General features: G+C 39.1%; 2 protein-coding genes across 7 annotated transcripts; one reads left to right on the forward strand and one right to left on the reverse strand.

Annotated features, from left to right (window-relative positions):
* Window positions 1-1,123: 1,123 nt before the first annotated feature.
* On the reverse strand, window positions 1,124-7,475 carry LOC115739611 (kinesin-like protein KIN-4C). 3 transcript variants are annotated; one of them, XM_030672798.2, is made up of 12 exons: window positions 7,178-7,475; window positions 6,369-6,482; window positions 6,149-6,265; window positions 5,989-6,069; window positions 5,364-5,435; window positions 5,197-5,290; window positions 5,080-5,111; window positions 4,385-4,464; window positions 2,771-2,833; window positions 2,470-2,611; window positions 1,702-2,286; window positions 1,124-1,557 (listed from the first exon to the last, which is right to left on the reverse strand). In XM_030672798.2, exons 1-12 carry the CDS (start codon window positions 7,361-7,363, stop codon window positions 1,507-1,509), a joined length of 1,617 nt encoding a protein of 538 aa, XP_030528658.1. In that variant the 5' UTR covers window positions 7,364-7,475; the 3' UTR covers window positions 1,124-1,506. The 3 variants fall into 3 exon arrangements, with proteins under 3 accessions (XP_030528658.1, XP_030528659.1, XP_030528657.1); XM_030672799.2 differs by having other exon boundaries at window positions 1,702-2,289; window positions 4,385-4,458; window positions 7,178-7,474; XM_030672797.2 differs by having other exon boundaries at window positions 1,702-2,289; window positions 7,178-7,474.
* Window positions 7,476-9,124: 1,649 nt separating this feature from the next.
* Window positions 9,125-16,609, forward strand: LOC115739617 (mechanosensitive ion channel protein 2, chloroplastic-like). Of its 4 annotated transcripts, none has more exons than XM_030672815.2 (14): window positions 9,125-9,262; window positions 10,511-10,718; window positions 10,810-10,869; window positions 11,184-11,341; window positions 11,855-11,978; window positions 12,073-12,170; window positions 12,267-12,380; window positions 12,675-12,735; window positions 12,985-13,134; window positions 13,261-13,371; window positions 13,483-13,650; window positions 13,737-13,850; window positions 14,573-14,629; window positions 15,603-16,609. In XM_030672815.2, the coding sequence occupies exons 2-14, from the start codon at window positions 10,641-10,643 to the stop codon at window positions 16,398-16,400; spliced, it is 2,091 nt and encodes a 696-aa protein (XP_030528675.1). In that variant the 5' UTR covers window positions 9,125-9,262; window positions 10,511-10,640; the 3' UTR covers window positions 16,401-16,609. The 4 variants fall into 4 exon arrangements, with proteins under 4 accessions (XP_030528675.1, XP_030528677.1, XP_048130865.1 ...); XM_030672817.2 differs by having other exon boundaries at window positions 11,855-11,963; XM_048274908.1 differs by having other exon boundaries at window positions 9,147-9,262; window positions 10,622-10,718.
* The last annotated feature ends 181 nt before the right edge of the window (window positions 16,610-16,790 follow it).

Below are 16,790 nucleotides of genomic sequence, written 5' to 3' on the forward strand. Positions count from 1 at the left end.
ATTGCACAAGTAAGGATAGAAGTGAGGGGATATCAACAAAGGAGGAAACAACCATTTCGAGTAGTTGATGAGGGCACTTTAGTAAACAGGAATGACAAACCTCCTACAACTAATGGTGATGATACGTAATACGATGAAAGTGGTGATGATGGCGGCGGTAGCTCGGGAGATAAGGATAATAATGTTGCAGTTCAGCATAAAAAGAAAAGTAAGTTTCCCTTCTATGATTCAACCAGTATAAGTCTAGCATTTTGCATATCCATGAAATTTGATGGTGCAAAGCAATTTAGAGATGCTATTGTGAGGTATTCAATCAATGAACGGAGGAATGTCACATTCACTAGAAATACAAAAGATTATGTTCGAACGAAGTGTAGATAAGATAATTATCCTTGGAAGATATATGATGCATTGAAAAAGAGGTCTTGCTAATTCCAAATTCGCTCACTATAGGAGTATACCTATGGTATTGCATTTGATAATAAAAGAGTCACCAGTGTCAACTTCAGAAAAGTCAATACTTTTTGTTTTTTAACTTTTCCCACCAAAATTTAAAATAGCATCTATACTTCAAAAAACTTGCATGTGAATTATGCCGATATGAGACCGGTGTTAAATATTTCCAACCATGTTACATTTCAAAAAAAAAAAAAAGTCAAAAATAGATCCTTCACAGTACTCGGAAACGTCATAAGTAAAAGCCTAAAAGTCGGTTCCGACTTTCACCTTTTGCGAGCCCTTGGCCCTGCTTCTATTTACTAAAGAGAAAGGCCTCCTGTTGCAATGCTTTTCTCGGTTGTAATGCAACAGAATCTCACAAGTGAAAAAAGAAACTGAAGCATCCATCTGCATGGTTTATAAACTGGCCTCTACCATTGAGAAAAGAAGAGTAGTTAGAAGGCATATTGGGAAGAAGACATATTCGCTGAAAAATAAGTTCGTATTTTAGGAAATTCTTTTAGGCAGGTAGATAGAACTCCCAGTATTCATTACTTGTGGAAAATCGCAACAATGAGGCGTACTCCTGTTCTGTAAGACAGCCAAGGATGAGGCAGTTCCTATACCAGTAACTTCAATCTCACATTCAGCGACCGGATATAGACAAAGCATAGAGGGATGCCTATTCACTTTCTGTTCAGACTTCTATTGATTAATCAATGAAAGAATGTGGCATCAGAACCTCTAATGTCAAATCAAACCTCCTCATCAACTTCAAAAAGGCAGCTTCTGTGATACCTTTGATTCTAGTTATCCAAACAATGGTCTCTATTGTGAGGTTGCTAACAAAAGATAACAAACCACCAGGATAAAACTGAGTCGGAACTTAATCGAGTTGGTTCGGCTTCACACTCTCCTCCTTGGAGGATGGGATCCAGTTGAGTTTTGTCGGTCCTCGCCAATAGGAGACAGCTATACCACTGGACGTTGCTGCGCACTTAGTCTTCAGAGTCCGGCTTTCCAGGGATTTCAGGCTGTTCCGCCATTCGATTGCGCTACTTTGGGACCTCAGTTTCGCCTTTTCCTTCTCTGGTTATGCTTTGAAGCAAATGTTTTCATCTGCACAGATATGAGATCTCTTCAGGCAGGGAAAATTTACTCGTACCCCACAAGAATATCAGACTAGGAGGTGCTTTGCTGTAAATATAGGAAAGTAGGAAAGTAGGAAACTGAAAATGGTATGGGAAATAATGAATAAGATACCAGTGTGTTGGCAATATCATAGAGAGGCATCTTCTTAAGGCCACAGTTATCATTTGTCTCGGCGGGCACCGTGACAGTTGCATTCAGAGTTGCGGTTGCATCTTTCGAATCAAGAATGCTACTCTTCTCTGCTTCAGCACTGCCTGAACATTTCGAATTTCCTTCAGCCGCTTCTCTTGGGATAATTTCATCCGGCTTGACTGCAACTGAGTCCCCGTTCACGCTCTGAAGTGTCGTCACATCGTTAGCATCAAGGACCTTCTCTGCATCGGCGCTGCCTGAACATTTCAAGTGTCCATTTCCTTTGTCCACTTGTGTTGGGATGGTTTCATTCAACTTGGCCACAAGTGAGCTCCTGTTGGTACATTTGGTATGCGAACAACCACATGATGTCCCGCAGCTGCCCCTAGCCACTCGGCACTGACATTTCATTGTCTTGCACAAAGATTTCTTACTACAAGAGCAGCATATGGCTGATGCATTTTCCCCCTTGGCAGCAACATTCTCACAAGTTTCCGCTTTATGTGTACTTGTATTTGATTGTTCACTGCTACTCCCTATTGATAGGGACGATTGACTCAAGTCCTCCTAATAATCCAGCCACACAAATTAAGAATTATTGTCACCTTGCACGATGTAATAAGATTTCGTCAAGGAAAAAAAGTGTTGCTCAAATTTCCCAGCAGAGCTATCAATCTCCATGATGTTTAGCTATATCTTCTTGACGATTTAATGGGCACTGAAGTAAAGTTGTACAGCTGTACTAACCTGCAACTCTTCCAGAGGTGGGAATTTGGCTTTTGGCATTTCTAGTTTGTGAAGCATACAACTCAGTTTAACTACATCTTCTTTCAAGTCTTTCAGCTCTGGATCTTCTCTACACTCGAGTTCTTTGTTCTCCAACAAGTGCCTTCAAAATTGTTGAGAAAAGAACGATGAGAATGTCAGCAGGGAGCATTGAGGTTAATGGCAATACTTAATACCCATATCATTCCCAAGGCCAAACTAATGGAAGAAATTGCATAAAGGAATCATTCACAATGCCAAATAAAGCAAAAAATTTACTCACCTGAGGTTCTCTTGCTTTAGTGACTCAGCTTCTTCCTTTATCTTCATGATCTCATCTGCCATCCTAACAACAAAGGAGGCAAGAGTGAAGAATTTTAATATCAAAGTGCCATAAAAATTACTTCAAAATCCAACAAAATGGGAGAACATCTGCCGATCCCAGGTGTAGAGAATCTCGGCCATCATGTATAGAGAAAGTAAAGCGTGAACGAAGATTCTAAAGAAACCACAGGATCTACAAATTCCTAAATGTTATCAGGACCAGACTAGTTTCTTCAACAACTTGAACCAAAAACTGAGCCTTGTTCTCATCTGCTTTCTCCTCCAAACCAGTTACTGTAAACAATTGGTCAAGTTGTTAGGATGATGCATTTCCCCCTTTAGTCTAGGCATCTATTGAAAGAAGAAATGCATAATTGGAATGGCCGGCGAGTTAAAATTTGAATGTCCACCGTCCGCATACTCTCTCTAAACCACTCTAAATGATTGACCTTTATCTCTATGCTTGTATAATATTATATTTGGTATTTACCTTCACTACAGTACTATACATCAAATTGGCAATTGAACGGCAACCGGTCAACTTGAGATATTGATACATCAATCTAATCCTGAAATAACTGCCTAGAACCATATCGCGTGTATCTCTTATCGTTGAAACCCGTTCATGAAATGTATGAAAGATGAGGTTTAGATATGACATGACTAACAAATTGAGTGAATAATACCCACCACTTTTAAGAGCGTCATTCCACCAATACTTGGGGGATACCTTGCATGATTGCAAATTACATCATTTCTATGGTTATCCTTGCATCTAGATTAGATTTCATAGGTGACTTCCATTTCACAAATGAAAATCTCTGCTACATCTAACTTTTTTGAGTATACAAGATTTTGAGCAAGCTGACAATAACTTTAGGTGGAATAAATAGATGCGAGCAATGGTGTTTATTTGCTATGTGTTTAAATTATTTAACAATAATTGTGGGCAGAGCAAATTGTACAATTTCACAAAACAAACTCATATAGATAACAGAAAACATAATTAAGTACATAAAATCCCATTAAGTCAAATTAAAAAGCAATTCAAGTTATTTTTATATAGTTATTACAACCATTATGAAGTTCTTTGTCTGCTAAAATAAAATTGTCAAATTTTCTCTAGAGTTACAACAGATAATGCCTCATCGCATCATTGTGTCCGTCATAGCTTATCGAATTATGCTAGTCATGCTGGGAGATGGAGTGACGTGCATATGAAGTTTCCAGTCCATGCGACGGAAGGTGCAAATTTAGCTTACACCTTGTAATGATAAAAAATTTCAGCTAGTGTAAACTAATCTAGGATCTCAGCCACATGGAATGGGAAAAAAGAAACAGAAAGAGAAGGCAAGAAGACACGTAAAAGGTGCCCATGCTGAGAGTAGCCAGCAACAGATATACAAACATTGGCAAATCCCTAGGTGCTGAATACCATGCAACCGAAGGCAATAATCTCTTTGGGAAATCCCTAACCTAGATTTGAATAACCAATAAAATGACAAGCCAACTTCACCAAGAACAAGACGTAAAAAAAAAAAAAAAAAAAAAAAAGAGTTTAAGCTCAACTTACATCTCTACTTGATGTTCATATTCAGAACAAATCTCACTTATATGTGATGTGACTTCAAGCTCATGCTCAATAGCCTGCAGCTGTGCCATCAATTTGAAGTAGAATAAGAGCTTCAAAGCAGAACCATCCTATATATAATTAACATTAAGATGATTAATAAGTCCAAAATATTATTTGTCCATCTAGCCTGGAATTCATAGTTATGAGTGGTAAGTCTGGAGCAAGAATACTTTGTGATTGCATGCCAAAGGCTCCACTTTCCTAAGTGACAGCCCTTATTCACTTGTGCATTGGAGTTTCCTAAAAGTGAAACCACGGTTTACAGAACACTCCTGACCTTGGTCCAAAAGAAAAAGAAAATTTCATACCAGAATGCTATATGGATGAAAGTTCTATGAATAAATTGTGCAAGAAGTTTACTCCATCGTATTACAAGCTCAACGTGGGGAGGAAACTGTATTGGAGAATCATTGCAATTAAAACATGGTTCAAGACTTCAGAAAGTGGAAACCAACACACTTGGGTAGAAGATGGTTGCTATGAAGATCAACTAGCATCTCTATATTCTACTGGAGTTATGCTTAAAGTGTATAAGTATCAATCTGGTCAGACCGGATATGCAAATTGTCAAAGTAGAAACCATCGCATAGATCGAGGGGTTGTCCATTTAATCAGGTTTTCATGTTTTAGCATACCTGAATCCCAGAAGTATTTCCCTTCCTGGACCCTACACGAGATTTTTTAGATAACAAAAGGGTCAGGTACAACATTGTACACGTTGAAAGAATGTCTGGAGCAATCAAACCGCTTACCAGCTTTCATATGCAACAGAGCCTTTTGAGATTCAACAAGTTGTCTTAGGCGATTCGTAGCCACAGAAGATTCTTTTGTCTTTCGTTGCAAGACCTGACACAAAATCCTAGATGGTGAAAATTATAATTCCAATAGTGTAACATATGTGTCAGGCACATGATCTTACCAACTTTTGCCTCTGGTTTAATGCCAATAGTTTATGCATCTCGTAGTCATTTCTCCTTCCCTCTTTCTTAAGCTAACAAAAGATAGATCAGCATGTAAGATTCTTTTGCACTATGGAAGGCATATTGAGTAACATATGGAGAACTGTTATAATTAGCTCATGCTGCTGAACACCCCTCTTCAGACAAACAGTCTCTTATTTGAGCAACAAGTTTGCAAGAAAAAAGTTCGGACTAAGCAAGCAGTCAAGTTGTAGCTATTAAGGACAGGAAAATGAACTTACCAAGCATCTAACCATCTGTATTGACATCAGAAGAAAAGTGAAGGCCGCTTAAGTAGATTCCAAGCATCAAGTAACAATGAATCTACCTTTCTCCCAACCAGGAGCTAAGGACCTTCATGCTCTTGCATTATTTAACGTATTTATTGATAGATATTTAACTAGGGATGGAAAGAGATTCCATGGGACCAACTACAACATGTCACAATCAGATTCCTAATCTGAAGGTCAAGTATGAACTGACGATCTACTTAGACATGTCATCTGTCTCTAGATCTGAAAAATTAATCAGATACAAATCTGATGAGTAAAACATGAAATAGGTCAAGAACATTAGTTTATGTACCTGAAGGATTTCCTTTTCCAATGAAGCCTTGCACAACCTGTACTGCATGGACTCCATTTTCATTTTGCATTGGAGTTGAACCTACAGAGTATATAGTGAAGTATGATGTTACTTAAACGTGAAATCAAAGACCACAAGCATTGCACAACCCATAAAGTACCTTTTGAGCTTTCAACTTTTGAATCTCGTCCTGCAAATGCTTTGTGCTCTCTTCACTTTTTCTTCTATACATAGAAAGTTGGGATTGGACATCTTGCTTCTTCTTCAATTCTTTAACCTAAATGCACCACCACAAAACATAAATAAGGCAGGTGTTTTTTTTTTATCATTTGAAATTTATGTTCTGCCGGATAAGCAAATCTGACAGATGAAAATATGACCTGCTCTTCAAGCACATTTAACTTTTGAAGATAGCCTTCCTTCATCTTGCGCATGCTGTCATTAGGAGTGACTGATGAATTACTTCGTTTGCTTCTCAGTTCCTCAATCTCTTTCTGCCACATCACAAGAAAAAGGAGTTTGCGATATTTTATGAAGGACCACATGCAAAAAATTGGTCAGAAGGTCCAAACCAAAAGCTTAAGCTTATAGGTGGAGGCTACATGAACATAAGGCCCATTGAAATCCCATGGAAAAGCAATGTGGGATTCTTTAACAGATTTCATGATTATCCAGGAAACAAATGTTGAGTAAATTGGCATTCAATTATCCTGGAAACCAATGTTATGCTCTTTTGGTCGCTGATAAAAGTAAGTTGCTCCAATGGCAATTGGAGAGTGTTTTCCCAATCGGAGCCAAAATTACGCAACCACAGACCACAATATCTGGAACACAAAAATTGCATTGCAGACTGGTTCAGACAAGGATGCATGGAAGAAACATCTATTGGTGCCGTCAAAGCAAATCCGACATGCGCAGGCACAAAAGAGGATTGAACTGAGATTCCTCCGAAGGTCTGTCTTCAATTTCAGCAACGTAGGATACTCGGCAGTAGAAGGCCAACATAATCGATCCCATCACAAGGACATTGAAAAATAATTTCTCGATTCTCAAGATAAGGCAACGTCCTAGCAACTGATATAGATCCACATAATCGACTCTGTGGCCGATAATGGAGAATCAGGGAAATCTTCGGATCCTCGGAAATCCGGTCCCGAAGAAACAGGAAATAGATCGGTGGATGACGAACCTGGTGAGATCCATTCTGTATCTCCAAATCGCGAGCTCTCTTCTCGAAGTCCGGTTGATGCTGCTGCTGCTCGTCATCGCCAACTGGTGGAGGCGTCCCCGTTGCCGATGGCGATGAGGACGAGGACGAGGACGAGCTGTGCTCGGCGGTGCTCGCCAGCTTCGGACGCCGATTCGCTCTAGCCATCTCTCTCTCTCTCTCTCTCAACGTTAACGGACCCAAAAGGATTTGAAATGGAGAAGTCGGGGGGGTTGAAGGAGGCTTTTGTAGGAGGATGCCCTTTGGCTTTCAGCTTTCTCTTTCCCTCTCTGAAGCTGCGTTTGAATTTCGATGCTGTTGAGTTTTTTTATTACGCGTGTGCATCTCTCCACACGTGCGAATCCCTCCAACCTAATCGGTCAAAGCGCCAATTTAAATTCGACCGTTTTGATATAGAGCTTAAGTCTTCCTTTCTAGGTACAAGAGTATTTTTCGTACACTTCATTTCTGGGTGATTTTTGCTTTGTAGCATAAACTTCCTCTAGAAGCGATCCATTTTCGCTTACCGCATTGCCAAATCCCAATCTGTTCACACGTTATGTTTATACATTCCCGGACACATCGACGTACTCATGTCATGATAGGAAAGATAGTGTATCTATTTCTACATTTATTGTAGATGGGTTATTTTGTATTTATCTCGAAACTCGTGTTTTTTTTTTTTTTTGTTGGTACTAAGTTGAGTGGTAAGATGATTTCCTTTTACCTTAGGTTTATAGATTTCATTTACCTGCCTTTAGCTCACTCCTTATTTTTAAGACGTGTAGGATTATCCTGGTGTGAATAGATAGAAGAGTGGCCAGAGTTTGATAACTTTGGCAATGAAAATATATGTTTAGTTTTGTACACTTTTCTAATGTCATCAATTTGTTTTTATTTATGAAAATTCTGGTTCGGCTCAATAGGATCACCAAGTGCAATAAATCACACCTTAATTACCACTACATTTGCAACTATGAATTTTAATTCATGTTGCCCCTTTGATTGATTGATTTTAGCCAACCAAATAAGATCGGAGATCGGATCTCAAGTCATGTTTTTGAAATAATCTCTGCGGTGCAATCTCACCGTATTATAAGGTTGAGCATTCGAGCTCTTAAAGCACGATGCTTCCAATTACACAGCATGTGACAGGCAAATAATTTATTAACATGATAATATATTCCAAAACTTATGGGCTTGTTTATTTCCAATTAACCATGAGTAAAAAGTTTTTTTTTTCCCGTCAATATTGAAATAGTTATCCAGGCACTTGCAGATGATTCGGACTTAACTTTAACCAGTCCAAAGGATTTGTAAGGCATTTAACGAGCTTTAAGATAGTCGGGTCCTCACGTCTAGGGACGAATATTGAAATCTGATCTTTAGGATAGGGGCGGGCGAGGGGCAATTCTTGTATAGTGAACTAGATCATGTGTTCTAACTATGTAAACCAATCATATTCGACAGGTGATATGGCAATAGATCTGCTTACATGTTAAAAGTTTATTATAATAAAAAAAAGAGTGCTTCTGATCAGCATAAAAGTTTATTCAATTTTGGCTAAAAATAATTCGAAAAGACAATAATTTATTATTTGACCCCAGAAGTCTTGCCTTGCGTGCCGGCGCTTTTGGGAAGCGGAAACTAGCAAAGCGAATAATCCGAAATTTTTTTTAAAAAAAATAATATAAGAAAACACAGAAATGGCAAAATCGTCAAATGACTCCGCAAGAGAATTCAAACGCGAACCCCAACACGGAAGGGTGTCTATCCGCCACGTAAAACCACGTTGTAAATATTGGGCAAAAGCCTGCGGGCCCCGCTTCGTTTGGTTACACCCGGAAAGTCGCGATCTCATTGGGCCACGTCGGTTTCTGGTCAAATCCGCACCTTGCGCAAGCTAGCAGACAGATTGCTACCGTGCGCCTCCCTCATCTCCCTCGCACAAAAATCTCAGCTGTTAGCTTCTATTTGAAGGAAGCAATCCATCGACGGACCGAAGATATTTCATCGGTTTAGCGACAGACGAGATCGGTGTTGCCGTCAGCGTCTCCAGTCGCGAAGGTAACGGCCCGTTCGCTTGTTTGGTTGAATTTTCCCAGGAAAGTTCCTCGGGATTTACCGGGAAAATGTTGTCGGTTTTCTCTTCTCTTGCTGCATTTTTGTTGGGCGGGTTGGACATGCAATAGATCAACCTCTTTTGGCTTTAGAGAGATAATTGTAGTCGAAATTTCGTGCGGTTGGAGGTGGAATTGCCGAGCAGGTACGTCGAGAAAGCGTATGCCAATTGATTGTCGGTACGTTTTGTGAACGAGTTAGCATTTCGAAACCTAGGGTTTCAGCTGGAAAATGAGCTCGCGATTTTGATAGCTATACATTTGCGAGGCAATATCCCTGATTTTCTCTTCGACTTAGATGTGGTTTTAAACGGCGGAGAGAGTTGAATTTAGAACTCTGGAACAGTTTCTGTTTTCAAAGCTGGGCCGGGTTTGATACTTGGTTTAGGTTTGTATCAATTTCCGGCAGGTAAGTACTGCAGAGCTTGGGATTTGACTTTTCTGAATTGTTCCCGTTTCTTTTAGGAGATTGTTGTGAGAGAATTGTTGTCGGAGACTGTTGGTATTTTCGTCGTGATGCATGTATCTGTCTGATGCGTAAAATACGGATCACAGATCAAGGGACAGTATTCTGCTGACTATTCATGTAGGATCATAGGCTGCTGAGGCATTATGCAATGTATATGCAGTGGCGTTTGCCAGATATCACAATAGATGTGCGCAAGTCTTATACCTGTACACTCTCTTTGCAGAACGGTCAAGTATGAGTTCTTTGGATGCATGGTAACTCATATTAGGATTGAACCTTAGGTTCTTTAAGATGTTGCCAATGCTGTTTGAAGGAGACTTAAAAGGTTTTGAAATGTAACACACTCCATGGAAGGCATCCGCGCTCCAATTTTATTGTCTGGTGTACACATTTCATGCAACTATTTGTATTGGTGCTTTTAGATTCTGTTGCTAATGCGAAGAGCGTGCTTCTGCTCTTTTATCGTAATAATAGTCTTTGGTTTGTTCTAGTTTCCCTCATATTTAATGGGTTATAGCTTCATTGTGATTGTCAGGTACGTCCAGAAGAAGAAATGTATTCCACACATCAGTCAGGATGATACTTTTGTATAGATTTGTTGTATGCACGAATTTGAGACCTTTATTTATTGCTCAGTGCAAAACCACATTAGCAAATCAAATCCCTCACACTGTCTATTGTGGTATAATTCTGATTTCTTCCCCTTAATCTTCATACTTTTTGCAGGCGATTCGGCAGTTTGAAATTTGGAGTGCTGTGTTTTGCTTATGAGGGCATGTGTTTTGTGGTTTGAACTTACCTCAACTGAATCTGTGTCATCTATTATCCTTCTGGAAGCTTCTTCACTCTTCCTGTGATGGCCCATTCTAGTTCCATGCAGTTGTCCCGTGAACTAGGGCTTTTCTTTGAACCGAAATGCTGTTACCAAAACAATGTAAGAGATTAGTGTTGGGCTATTGCTATTCAAATTATTTTGCCTTTCTTTGTCGCTACTGGTTTCATTCTTCTTTCTGCCCATTGCGCAGAGTGTTCTGCATAAAGGCCGGCTACTCTCTCTGGGCAACAATCTCTCATCTCATTCTTTGGTATGGATATGCAGGGTTTGATACTTGTAATCTCAAAATCAATGTTTGGCTGTCATTTATGTTGTCATTAATATTCTTTTTGTCACTTATTTTGCACTCTGAAATAAATGATTTTCTGTCCTTTGTAGTCACGAATATCCGCACATTCTTTCCCTTGTTTTTCATTTTCCGTTCCAGATATGAGGCCTGCTTTTGCAGTTAGTTTATGTTGTGCGGGTGCTTGCATGTCTATTTTGTATCTCCATATATGATGAAGTTTTGATGATTTGTTGAACAATAGTTCAATAGACTGAAATTCTATGTGGCATTTACAGCGGCAAGATGCATGGCGTCTCTGTCTTTTAGGCAAGGGACGTGTGCCAGAACGTCCCATATCTTCTAGACATAATATTTTTGTCTGCCGGTCCTTTCTTGTGCCTGGTGGTGGAAAAGAAGTCCCAGTTGTAAAATCTGTTGCTTTAGTCTTGAAAAGGTATTCTTCTTTCTTCTCCAATTCACTACCTGCATTGTCTAGATTGATGTCTTACTCCAGGAGGTCTACGTAACAAAGCAAGAGAACAATAGCCTGGTCAGTTCGATTTGGGTGCCCCGTTCCAGTTAAGCGGCTAAATCGAATGCCTGTCCACGTCACACATTTCTTGTCGTTCCTTGTACTTGTCTAGATGGGACCCGAGCGGACCCGAGCGCCTAAAGAGCATATTTATCACCTCATATGGCTCCTCAAGGGCCATTAATAAATCTAAAGGCCTGGTGTTTTTCTTGATATTATTTGCAATGTTCTCTCTTCTTGAAGGAAACCCTAACTGATAATTCAATTGTTTCTACTTGAGTGAGGAAAACTTATTTCTCCCGAAATGTTGCTAATTCTTCTTTCATTATTATTTTAGTTTCTTTTAGCTGGAACAAAGTGGTGCTAATTGAATATGTTATTTCTTCAGATTTCCTGATAATACGTATCAATTTGATTGTAATGTGCTTCTTGCAGGTCATTTGACTCTCTGGGTGGAAGCCCTTTTGTATTTAAGTTGGTCCCAGCAGTTGGTGTCATTGCATTTGCTGCTTGGGGTCTTGGTCCACTCATGTGTCTCATTAGGGTAGTCTTTCTTCATGTAAACACAATCATTCTCCCACAAGTATTTTCTTTTTTGGCAGTGATCTATTCATTAACTAATTTCTTTGAACAATTATCTCCAATTTATGCAGAAAAATGACAACAGTTGGAAGAAGAGCAGTACACACTATATTATGACATCATATCTCCAACCTTTGATAGTATGGACTGGAGTGACACTCCTTTGCAGGTGCATAAATGATTTTATGAGTCTAGGTATACGTTGGCATTTTTTTCTATTACCAGCAAGACTATTTGTACTAAACTGGAGCTGGCTATGTTACAGAGCTTTGGATCCAGTAGTTTTACCGACTGAAGCTAGTCAAGCTGTTAAGCAACGGCTTCTTATTTTTGTTCGATCATTGTCGACTGTACTGGCTTTTGCATTTTGTTTATCAAGGTGAGTTTGATCTTTAAGAATTGGTGTTGGAATCAGGGGAATATCTATCTGTCTTCAGTTAGTGAGGTTATTTCTGACAAGAGAGCTTAAAAAATTGAGAAGATTATTTGGGAGCATGTCCATGATTCAGAATTCCAATGTTGACCTTTGTTAGACCTTCCTTTGTGGTTGTACAAGATATTATATGCTCATCTGTTGTGTTCCTATGTCTGATTAGACCGAGATTTTTCAAGGTTTCCTTGTTTTTGTGTAACCATTGCGATTAAGTACGTGGTATGGATGTCCCCTTTTCAGCATCATTCAGCAAGCACAGAAGCACTATATGGAAGCAAATGATGCCAGCGATGCAAGAAATGTATGACTTTTTTGCTTTCACGTCTCATATGAATATCCACTGACATTAAGTGTAATGGCCATGCATCTGAGCATATAAGTGCTATTTGTATTGGTTTTAGAGTAGAGGAATGGTTTAAATGTTTTGCCTGTTAGCTACAACATTGGATTCTTCTGGCGTAGGACCATAATCTCAGGATGATACAGTTGTCTTGGAAGCTTCTTTATAAAAAGGAAATCCCTCTTTGATGAATTTCTTCTTGTTTGGCAGATGGGTTTCAATTTTGCTGGAAAAGCTATTTACACTGCAGTGTGGGTTGCCGCAGTATCATTGTTCATGGAGTTACTTGGATTCTCCACACAGAGGTGGCTGACAGCTGGGGGTCTTGGTACAGTACTTCTCACCCTTGCTGGTCGCGAGGTGAGCACTGCTTGTCAGTACATATGATGTTGAGGAACAGGGATTTAATGATCTGTCTGTGAAATCGGCTTTAGCCATTAAATTTTTTGTGTAATGACTTCTTTCATTATTTATTGGTGCATTCAGATATTTACGAATTTTCTTTCAAGTATTATGATTCACGCTACACGACCATTCGTTGTGAATGAATGGATTCAAACAAAGATTGAAGGCTATGAAGTCTCTGGTACTGTTGAGGTACGGGCTTTAATTTTCTTATCTTCATCCAGTTAAAGAAATCATCTCGTGGGTATTTTTCTTTTTCTAATGATTAACTTTGATTGTTTTGCTAAATTTGGGAAACGCCAGCATGTTGGTTGGTGGTCTCCAACCATAATTAGAGGTGATGATCGTGAAGCAGTGCACATTCCAAACCACAAGTTCACTGTGAGTGTTGTGAGAAATCTTAGCCAGAAGACTCATTGGCGCATCAAGACACACCTTGCTGTTAGTCACCTGGACGTCCATAAGATAAATGTGAGAAAATCATGATTCACCCACTAATGTCGTGTTTCTTTTGATGCTTCCAGTTTTTTGACCTGTGCAAATTTTCATTTGTACAGAATATTGTTGCTGATATGCGCAAAGTGTTGGCCAAGAATCCTCAAGTGGAGCAGCAGAAGTTGCACCGAAGAGTATTTCTGGAAAATATCAATCCAGAAAATCAGGCTTTAATGGTAATCTTTCGGCTTTAGTGCACTATCTGGGATCTAAAGGACAATGATCTCTTTCAAGACAAATTCTCTTGTAAATCATTAATCTGACTTATTTGTCATGAAATAGGCTCTTTGACCTTGGCCAAAAAGAAAGTACACACTAATGTTTGTTAAAAGTTTGATTGGCATTTTCTTTAGTTCGAAGTACCTTATTATCATTCTTTGAGGTCCTTTTTTTCACATAAATATGATGAAAATGTTGATGTAAACTTTCAGATGTTATAAAAACTCTATATGAAGTCTGAGTTCCTTACGTTGTTTTGATTTTGCTCTTAATAGTGCATGAGGACTTGGATGTGGCAATATCCAATAAAAATTATATAATCATCCTTCTCTTCCTAAATGCACCTTTTCTTTGATATTTTCTTTTCGATAGTCTTGGAGGGATGGATCGCTGCCTTATCTTATTTTGATTTTACTCCCAATAGTGAATAAAGACTTGGATATGATATGTCCAATGTAATAAATATTAATTATTCTTCTCTCAGTTAATGCAACCTCTTTTACTATATTTCCCTTCCATAGTCAAAGGACTCTGCCCTCCCCCCCAAAAAAAAAAAAAGGAAGAAAAAAGCCTTGGCATGACGGATTGCCTTTGGCTTTCTTTATTATATTATCTTGGCAATAATGATTAGTTTTGTATCTATTGTTTAACCTTTTATCTAAATTATCTGGCCCTGCAGATATTGATATCTTGCTTTGTGAAGACATCACATATTGAAGAGTACCTGTGTGTCAAGGTAAATATACACCTATACGCCTATGCTGTTATGACTTTCGAGGACGTTTGTCATGATACTGCTGTTCTTTTTGTTGTTTTAAAAAGAGGTTCAGTTATCATCTTGTTTTTATTTTCTTCCAGTGCTTCTTCTACTCAGGGAAATGTACATTTGTTGCTTATTCTGTTTATGTGTAGCATACACCAAAGTATCATGAAACTAGTTTATCGGTATAAGTCCTGGAGGGCTTTTACCTGTTGGCCTTTTCCATTTGGAATAAAGAAATTAGTAACGATCCTGTTGGACTTTCAACGTGTGCCAATATTTTGTGGAAGTCAGAATAGAGAAAATAGTAACTGAACTTTCTATGCAAGCCAATAGTTGGAACTTATGAAAGTTGTGCAGTCCATGCAATCTCAATGCTCCTTAATTCTACCGGCCTCTTTCTTGTAGCATGACCAATATTCATATATTTCATGGGCTGCATTGGTTTTAATTGCAAACAAACTGTACCAGAGCGTGGCTTTTAACTTTTGATTGGCTTTTATTCCAAAATTATGCATGACAGAAGTGTCCAACCATACCTACGTGTGGTAGTACTATTTCTAACCGCAGTAGTTGCACTTTTTTCTCTTCTGTTTGGTTTGTTAGCCTGTAGTGCGATATTTTTTTATTGGTTTTTGTACGATTAGGATTCTCATGACCAAGCTTCTTTCATCTTTGTGAGTCTTTGAGGGAACATTATGAAATATATATTTTTGGCCAAAGACAAAGGGAACATTGCTTATTTGATTAATTCTTAAATGTAGTATATTCGGTTACTTGTATGGAATAATGGAAAGTTGGTTAAAAATGCCTCTGAGGTTATCTAGATGCTTTCATATATCAGTGAGCTGAAGATGTTTGTTATTGAATTTTGATCTTATATTATCTATGTAATAAATTCTTGTTATGGAAGCTCTATTCAACATGTTGCAACCCTGCAATGGAACAGGAAGCTATACTCTTGGATCTTCTTAGGGTTATCAGTCATCATCGTGCACGACTGGCTACCCCCATCCGCACAGTTCAGAAAATATATGGTGAAGCTGACCTAGAAAATGTGCCTTTTGCTGATGCGGTCTTCACTCGTTCCAGAGCAGCAGCAAATCGTCCCTTCCTTTTGATTGAACCTTCTTATAAAATCAACGGTGACGACAAAAGTAAGGCCTCAACCAAGGCGACGCGTGCCAGTGAAGAAAAAGATTCCAAGGCGGAAATGAACTCAACATTTTACTTGAAGGAAGATTCAAAGGTTGACTCGAAAAAAGATGATAAAGTCAATGATCAAGTGACCTCGAACTCCGGCGCCAAGGTTTCAGCAACACCGGCTTCTGACCCTCAAAGCCATATAAGTACTGAAGCGCAGCAACCAAAGAAGAGAACATTAGAAACCTCAAAGGATGTATTGAAAACGAATTCAAAGGATGTGAATCCAACAGGGGAACCTTCAGAGGATTCTGCAGTTGCTTCAGCGGAAATTGGACGTGGAAAGGTAGATACTCCTCCCAAACAACCGAAGGAGGATGGAGAGAGGCCCATCGCATCAACATCAATGGTGAGGCCTCCCTTGGAAGAGAATATTGTTTTGGGTGTCGCTCTGGAGGGCTCGAAACGGACACTTCCCATTGAAGAAGAAACAATGCAATCTGGTCCTTCTGAGACGAAGGAATTGGCTGCCCAAAGAAATGGTGGCGGGTCTCCACCAAGTGGGAAGGAGAAGAAAGATGGTCAGATATCATCTAGTTCCTAGCACCAACTGAATCGTCATTGACACTACAAGGAAATTGGTAAGTGCTGATTTTCCACAGGATGTTGATTGATTGGAATTGTGCAAAGAAGTGCATGCAGCTGTGTTTTTAAAAGCTGCATATGCTGATACACTTCCAATTTGAATTAACCACTTGTAAATAATCCATTGAATGAAGAATTGGTGGTCTGATCTAGCACATCGGACGCGCATCCCCAATCCCATTCGAGGATCCATGGGCCTGCACTTGACATGTTCTATATGCCAATGTGCAGTTTTGAGTAGAAATATTTCATAATTGGAGGATTCACGGGCCTGCACTTGACATGTGCAATATGCCAATGTGCGGTTTTGGGCGGAAATATGTTCATATACTGGGTACAGCTTTTATCG

The sequence above is a fragment of the Rhodamnia argentea genome, chromosome 2, assembly GCF_020921035.1.
Source record: "Rhodamnia argentea isolate NSW1041297 chromosome 2, ASM2092103v1, whole genome shotgun sequence".
Classification (NCBI taxonomy): Eukaryota; Viridiplantae; Streptophyta; class Magnoliopsida; order Myrtales; family Myrtaceae; genus Rhodamnia; species Rhodamnia argentea.

Coding starts and splice junctions, on each gene's coding strand:
- LOC115739611 (XM_030672797.2), bottom strand. CDS start 7,363: ATGGCTAGAGCGAATCGGCGTCCGAAGCTGGCGAGCACCGCCGAGCAC. Junction 5,291..5,363: donor TAAACCAGAGGCAAAAGTTG/GTAAGATCATGT, acceptor ATTTTGTGTCAG/GTCTTGCAACGAAAGACAAA. Junction 2,612..2,770: donor CTAAAGCAAGAGAACCTCAG/GTGAGTAAATTT, acceptor ACAATTTTGAAG/GCACTTGTTGGAGAACAAAG.
- LOC115739617 (XM_030672815.2), top strand. CDS start 10,641: ATGGCCCATTCTAGTTCCATGCAGTTGTCCCGTGAACTAGGGCTTTTC. Junction 12,381..12,674: donor TTTGCATTTTGTTTATCAAG/GTGAGTTTGATC, acceptor TCCCCTTTTCAG/CATCATTCAGCAAGCACAGA. Junction 13,372..13,482: donor AAGTCTCTGGTACTGTTGAG/GTACGGGCTTTA, acceptor GGGAAACGCCAG/CATGTTGGTTGGTGGTCTCC.